Source organism: Temnothorax curvispinosus, unplaced genomic scaffold, assembly GCF_003070985.1.
Source record: "Temnothorax curvispinosus isolate PA1 unplaced genomic scaffold, ASM307098v1 QBEX01002354.1, whole genome shotgun sequence".
NCBI lineage: Eukaryota > Metazoa > Arthropoda > Insecta > Hymenoptera > Formicidae > Temnothorax > Temnothorax curvispinosus.
In genome coordinates, this window is record NW_020212134.1 from 1 (window position 1) to 7537 (window position 7537).

Here is a 7537-nt window from a genome sequence, read left to right on the forward strand (position 1 = left end):
AATTTATAAACGAATATCATCTCACACTGCGGATGCGAGCATCGATGGTCGCGCGACGTACGTACTCGACCAAAAATTTTATGACTTAACCGTCGCGGGTTACAAAGACGAGCGCCTCAATTTCGTGCTATTTTTTACGACGCAGTACGTAAAACAAAGGAAGAAAAGATCTGTCAAAAAACAGTTGGAGCGAGAGAGAGGGCAAAGGGTATATAATGAGGGATGAAGCGCATCGAGCCGCATTAGTATACAATTTTAGAGCGATACATCGGTTGCGACGTGAACATTTTTTATAACAGTGAGCAAGAAGAAATGGTATTTAACCGCTCATGGACACCGGACTATAAAATTGACATCGATGAAATCGAAGAAAGTAGTGACTTTATATACTTCAATCATTTTTTTTATAATGAAGCTTTATTAGATGATATCGCCAAAGCTTTGCGTGAAGAAGAAGATCGAGGAGGAAAATCGACGGATGTGCAACGAAACTCACTAGCGCAGTTTGTTCGCGATCGCGAACTCGGGATACGAGGAACCGATAAACACATTGTTCATAGACAAGGAGTTGTTATCAAGGATTTTGGATATAATAATAACTATTACGGTAGCTCAAAATGGAGAATGTACATACAGGCGCGGAACGAGGATAAAGCTCGTACAGCTTTATCTGTGACAAAACCCTTTCCTTTTACAATAAACCTGACTTTAGGTCCGAGTATAAGGAGTGTCACTATTGGGAAGTGGCAATGGGAAATGCGTCAAAGTAGTGGTTGGTATGATGGTGATGAACAATATGTGTCTGCAACGCTATTACCATATAAACCAATGATATCTAATGAAGTATCGCTATTGGGCGACTACAGTTGTCGACTTCGTGGTGATGAACAACCTGAATCTGATGAACAACCTAAATCTGAGTAGATAAAACATGGATCAATTCGAGCAAACCGAACGCGATCTATTGGAGCTGTCCGACCAAGTAGCTACCTTGGGTGAATATTACACATGGGCGCTGCAATGCGCAGAATTTGTCGAGCAGCTCGAGACACGTTGTAGTGCCAAAAAACGTCAGCGACTTTCCGACAATCCAACGATCGGGCAGAGGCAATCGTTGGTTGCCCGAATCGCGCGACTCGAGGGTGTGAAGACTCTATTACAGAGACGGTTCGTACATATCGGTGGTGGTGGTGGTGAGCACGCGGCGGGCAGTAGTAGTAGTAGTAGCGGTAACAAAAACGCGGAAAGACTCGTGTGGCGAGAGATTGATGCCGCGTTCGAATGGCGTGTATTGACCGGTGCAGTGATAAATATCAATTACATCGAACCGCGAAAATTTCTCGAAGATGCCGAAGTCATCGTGCTCGATCGTGTGCAAAACGTCATGCAAACACACGCAAGTGTAAAGATAAACACCGTGTTCAACGGCGAGTTTGTGACGGGTGACAAACGTGGCAATAAAAGTTTCAGCACGAGTAACTTTGAACTCTTTCGTTCGTCCGAACAATCCGATCTGCGCGAGTGGTACAAGCTACACATTATCGAGCCCACATTAGCGAAACTCGAGGATTTCCAAGAACGCGATAGCGGATGGGCGTTGTCGCGTATACTCAATTTGACAGTGAACGTGAACAAGTACAATCCTTTGCGCGCGGGATGTTACATCAATTTACCGGAAAAAATTAAATTGAAAAAAGCTGTGATCAACGTGCAATCTATGGACAATGCGTGCTTCGCGTGGTCAGTGGTCGCCGCGTTGTATCCTGTCAAGGATCATACATATCGGGAATCCTCGTACCCTGATTACAAAAATATATTAAATTTACAAGACATTAAGTTTCCAATGACTTTGAAACAGATTAAAAATTTTGAAAAACACAACAATATATCCATCAATGTGTATACCATCGAGGGAGAGGAAACGCCGACCGTTCTCCCGATACGGCTCACCGACCTGAGGAGAGAAAAGCATGTAAATCTGCTGTACGTGCAGGATCCGCGAGACGAAGTCGGACATTTCGCGTGGATAAAAAATCTATCCCGCCTTGTGAGCTCACAATTGAGCATGCATCGTGGTCGGAAATACTTTTGCGATCGGTGAGTACCTATACTCCTTTTAATAAAATTATAAAATATTGTATTGTTATATAAAAATTTACAAAATTGTGTTTTTCTTTTTGCAGATGTTTACATTATTTTCATTCGAGCGAGAAATTGGAAGCCCACGGTGTAGACTGCCGAGAGATAAACAACTGTGCCATCCGACTACCGAGCGAGGACGACAAGTGGCTGAGTTTCAAGAATCACAGCAGGAAGGAACGACTTCCATATGTCGTGTACGCCGACCTGGAATGTACCCTCGAAAAGACGGATGCGGATCCGACAATGTCCACGTTCAAGTCTCAACATCATCGGGTATTTAGTATAGGATATTACGTGCGGTGCTCGTACGACGACTCGTTATCCGCGTATCGATTTCGTCGCGATAAGGATTGCGTCGCGTGGTTCGCCGAGGAACTAAGACGTTTAGCACACGACGTAAAGAACATCTTGTCCGATAATATACCCATGGTGGATTTCACGCGAGACGAGTGGAAAAAGTTTAACAGCGCAACGCACTGTCACGTGTGCGAAAAACCGTTCGAGCCAGACGACGTGCGAGTACGCGATCACTGTCACTTGACCGGCAATTATCGAGGTCCCGCGCATTCTAATTGTAACTTAAATTATAAAAATTCTCACTTCATTCCCATAGTATTTCATAATTTATCGGGTTATGATTCTCATTTTATTATAAAAGAAATTGCCACCGCGTACGAAGGACATGTAGAGTTACTCCCAATCACGAAGGAAAAATACATTTCGTTTACGAAGAACGTTAAAAGCACTGAAGATAAAGACAACAAAAATTGCATCAAATTAAGATTCATCGACTCGTACAAATTTCTTAGCACGAGTCTCGAAAAATTAGCATCCTTCCTCGATAAGGATAAGTTAAAAATTATACGTTCAAAATTTTCCGCGTTATCCGACCAAGATTTCGAATTATTGACGCGAAAAGGTGTCTTTCCGTACGAGTACATTGACTGCGTCGAAAAATTGGAGGATACGTGTTTACCATCGCGCGACTCGTTTTACAGTTCATTGACAGGCAACACCGTATCCGAGAGCGATTACGCGCACGCCGTCAACGTCTGGCAGCGGTTCTCCATTCGAACGCTCGGTGACTACAGCGATCTATATCTAAAGATCGATGTCTTGCTGTTGGCCGATATCTTTGAAAATTTTCGCGATAGCTGCGTCGCGAGTTATGGACTCGATCCGGCGTATTATTACACTTTACCGGGGTTTACGTGGGACGCTATGTTGAAGCATACGGGTATCAATTTTGAACTGCTCACGGACATTGACATGGTCATGTTCATCGAACGCGGTATTCGCGGCGGTTTGAGTCAATGTTCAAACAGATACGCGGTGGCCAATAACAGGTACATGCAATCTTATGATACATCGAAACCATCGTCGTACCTGATGTATTTCGACGTAAACAACTTGTACGGCTGGGCAATGTGCCAACCATTGCCATATGCAGATTTTCGATGGGTCGAAGACGTCTCGAATTTCGAGTTTAGCGCGATCGCTTTGGATTCGCCCACGGGTTACATTCTCGAAGTCGATCTAGAGTATCCGCAGAATAAACACGACGCGCACGCCGACTTACCGTTCTGTCCGACGCGCGATAAACCACCCGGCAAACGGCAGGACAAACTTCTCGCCACGCTGTACGATAATAAGCGTTATGTCATACACTACGGCAACCTACAGCAATGCACGCGCCACGGTCTTCGCATCACAAAAATTCATCGCGTATTACAATTCGCTCAATCTCCATGGCTCCGCAATAACATCGAACTTAATACAAAATTTAGAACACAGGCCAAAAACGATTTTGAGAAAAATCTGTATAAATTGATGAACAACGCGGTTTTCGGGAAAACGATGGAGAACGTTCGAAATCACGTTGATGTAAAATTATTATCAAAGTGGAAAGGTAGATACGGCGCGGAGGCACTGATCTCGAAACCAAATTTTCACAGCAGGAGCGTTTTTTCGGAAAATCTGATAGCCGTTGAACTGCGAAAACTCGAGGTTAAATTTGACAAACCCATTTACGTCGGCATGTGCATTCTCGACATATCGAAAGTCTGTTTGTACGAATTTCATCACGAGTACATGTCTCCCCTGTATCGCGACAAGTGTAGAATTATGTACACCGATACGGACAGTCTGATATATCACGTAGAATGCGATGATGTGTACATGAACATGAAACGCGATATCGCTAAATTCGACACGAGCGATTACGCGATCAACAACGCGTACGGTATCCCACTCGCCAATAAAAAAATTCCGGGCTTGATGAAAGATGAAAACAACGGTGCGATTATGACCGAATTCGTCGGACTCAGGGCGAAGATGTATGCCTTGCGAGTGGACGGTAAGAAAGACTGTAAAAAAGCGAAAGGTGTTAAGAGCAACATCGTAGCCAGGTCGATAACGTTCGACGATTACACGAAGTGTCTGCGAGACGAAATTGAAATGAAGCGACGGCAGGCTTGCATAAGGTCCGAAAAACACAAGGTGTACACCGTGTCCGAAACGAAAATCGCTCTGAGTCCGTACGACGACAAGCGATACATTATACCTAATTCGACCGATACGTTACCGTGGGGACATTATCAAATACCTTTGTAACGTGTGTATAAAATGTATAACGTATGTATTGTATAACATATGTATAGTATAACGTATGTATAGTATAGTATAACGTATGAATTATATTATATGTAGTAACATATTGTGAGTATTATATTACAGTATTGGAAAGAATATTAATTAATAAATAAATATATTGCACACATATGTGTATTTCAAACATTTACATGTATTACATATTGCATATTTTTATGTTATGAATAAAAAAAAGTTTGCACAAAATTAAATAACATTATCCTTGGATATCCATGAGTTGTGCGATCCATCGAATCCCAGCCATTTAACGTAAACCTCGTCGCCCCTCCTGCGCAGTACTTTCTCCACGAGATACACGTCCGGATAAGTCGCGCGATGCAACTCGTGTTCGTAGAACCCTCCAGAGATGGATTTTCCACGATAGTCCTCGAGTAGATAGGTTACGGGATTGGTACGCTGCACTTTAACGATCTTAAACACCTCGGTGGTCCAATTCGGCGTGTAACCCTTCTCGAAAATCGTCTTGTATTTGCTGACGCGTACCGAGTCGCCCGCTTTGAATTTTGCCGGACCCGCGATTTTTATCGCGCTGTATACGGTAGCCAAGAGTTTTTCAGCGATCGCGGGGGTAACGTCGACGGGTCGCATGCCGATGGTTCGATGCTTGCGCGCGTTGTAATCCGATACGAGTCGCGGCAAGGCGTCGACCCACTTGTAATTTCCATTGAGCGTAAACATCTTCCACATGTCGTTCTTGAGCGTGCGATTGAATCGTTCGACGACCAATGCCTTCAATACCGAATATGTGGAATAATGATTGATGCCATGTTTCTTCACGAGACGTTGCACGTCGGCGTTGTAAAATTCCTTCCCCATATCGGTTTGTAGGTTACTAGGGCACCTCCCGCTGTGTCGAATGATCTCTGCGACAGCGTTAGCTGTTTCGCTTCCGCCTTTACCCTTGAGTGGCGCAGCCCACGCGTACTTGCTCAACACATCGATGACGGTAAGTATGTAGTGGTAGCCTCCGTTGAAACGTGAGTACGGACGCATCTCGACGATGTCAGCCTGCCACAGGTCATCGTACCCCCGCACTATGACGTGTCTTCGGGGAAAATTTCTTCTCGCCGGAGCGTGCAGTTCCTCGACGAGTCGTTGCTTCTCGATATTTTTACGTCCGTCGGATTTTAGCGACGTCATGTTTTTTTTTGTCGTTTATAACTTCTCGTTAGCCGTTTGTCAGCCGTTTAATTCCATTCGTCGTCGTCGTCGACGTTCTCTAGCCGTTTGTAGCCTTTCCTGTCTCCGCGTAGTTCGCAGCTGTTTCTAAATCGCTCGTAATCGTTTTTAAGCTGTTGTTGAACCGTTCGACAACCGTCCGACAACCGTTCTCGAACCGTTGAACAGCCGTCCGACAACCGTTCTCGAATCGTTCGTTGCTGTTCTTCGCCGTCGTTAATCAACCGTTGCTTCTCTTCACTCGTCGCCTTTCGATAATCGTTTCTGCTGTACCGTTTGTCCATTGTTGTTGTTGGTTGTCGCGTCTGATTCAACGATATTCGCACGTCGAAGCTTGTTTATCGCAGTCCGTAACGCTTGCAGATCCTTTTCGAACGCAGTCAGCTTCTCGTCTGATTCTTTTCGTTGATTGCTCAACATTTTAAAGAATTGATCAACGTACAGTTAGTTAACCGCGTCACCGTCAGTCTCAGGTTGCGCTACGCGACAAATCTTGCGCGACTTTGCGTCAAAGTCCGCGGCAGCGCGGCACAGAGCGTTATTGCGCACGAAATTTCTCATTAATCCGCTCCACCGATGGTACGAAATGGCATTCGTCGCGTCTCCGCTGTGTTCGAACAATCCAAATTTGTTGATCGACATTTCGACGTTGATTGAACGGATCGCCGTCGCATGGTTTAATTTATAATAAGCCCGGCTTCGCGAAGTTCCTCGATGATCGACATGATCTCGTTGTCGTGGGCATTGTTGCCGGCGTGGCGCGAAGCGTCGAGCAATCGCAGACGATCCACCAACTCGTTGGGGTCGTCCCAGTGCACGTAGTCAATCTTATTGTCGGTTAGCGTCATCGCGCGAGGCACGGATAACCCCTTTCCGGATTTTTTCTTCTTGGATTCGGTCGACATCAACGGTGCGATTACCTGTGTATACTTGTATCCCCCGTTGCCCTTTAGTCGCTTGTTAGGATCGTGTTGGAATTTATGAGCACTCGTTGCCAACAGTATGCTCTTGTACTTTTGCATATCGTCTTCCGTGTAGATATCGTCGTCGGGCATTCTCTTGAAGATCAACTCGTAAATACCGGGTGTGCCGGCGTATCGTACGCCGTCGATATAAATGTTATCCGCTTTGTCCACGTCAAAACGTTTATTACCGAGCATCAATTCATTTTTGCCGAGATAAACGCCGTACGCTATGTCCATCGTTGGATAGGCGCTCAAAGCCTCTGCGATGTAAATTCGGCTCATTGGACCCAAGTGATCTTCCAACGATTCTATAAACCATTGTCGACCCTCCGACGTTTTCAACCGTTTATGTATGGTTTTCCTGATCGAGTCGTCCGTGGTTTCAAAAACATTCGCGATTTCAAGAAATTCGGGACTTGTACGTTGCACGGTTTGCGTCGGTGTAGAGGTTATCGGTGTAGAGGTTATCGGTAGTACTGTCGATTGATTAGATTTACGCGGTGTCAATGAAAGATCCGACCAGGAGTCTAATCGTTTCTTCTTTCTCTTCGGTGTAGCATCCTCCTCCTCCTGCCCGCGCT

The 7537-nt window shown here is 45.1% G+C and overlaps 2 protein-coding genes across 2 annotated transcripts; one reads left to right on the top strand and one right to left on the bottom strand.

Moving 5' to 3' along the window:
* The first annotated feature begins 931 nt into the window (after positions 1-931).
* LOC112468983 lies at positions 932-4864 on the top strand. Its single transcript, XM_025038421.1, has 4 exons — positions 932-2097; positions 2184-4026; positions 4258-4625; positions 4852-4864. The coding sequence occupies exons 1-4, from the start codon at positions 932-934 to the stop codon at positions 4862-4864; spliced, it is 3390 nt and encodes a 1129-aa protein (XP_024894189.1).
* A 134-nt stretch (positions 4865-4998) lies between these two features.
* On the bottom strand, positions 4999-5952 carry LOC112468984. The gene is made up of 2 exons (XM_025038422.1): positions 5551-5952; positions 4999-5259 (listed from the first exon to the last, which is right to left on the bottom strand). The coding sequence occupies exons 1-2, from the start codon at positions 5950-5952 to the stop codon at positions 4999-5001; spliced, it is 663 nt and encodes a 220-aa protein (XP_024894190.1).
* Positions 5953-7537: the final 1585 nt, after the last annotated feature.

What these genes read in the sequence shown, in the direction of transcription:
- LOC112468983 (XM_025038421.1), top strand. Translation starts at nt 932, where the DNA reads ATGGATCAATTCGAGCAAACCGAACGCGATCTATTGGAGCTGTCCGAC. An exon ending in CGGAAATACTTTTGCGATCG is followed by an intron (nt 2,098 to 2,183) that starts GTGAGTACCTAT and finishes TTCTTTTTGCAG; the next exon opens with ATGTTTACATTATTTTCATT. An exon ending in ACGTTCGAAATCACGTTGAT is followed by an intron (nt 4,027 to 4,257) that starts GTAAAATTATTA and finishes TATCGCGACAAG; the next exon opens with TGTAGAATTATGTACACCGA.
- LOC112468984 (XM_025038422.1), bottom strand. Translation starts at nt 5,952, where the DNA reads ATGACGTCGCTAAAATCCGACGGACGTAAAAATATCGAGAAGCAACGA. An exon ending in ATCATTATTCCACATATTCG is followed by an intron (nt 5,260 to 5,550) that starts GTATTGAAGGCA and finishes ATTTTCGAGAAG; the next exon opens with GGTTACACGCCGAATTGGAC.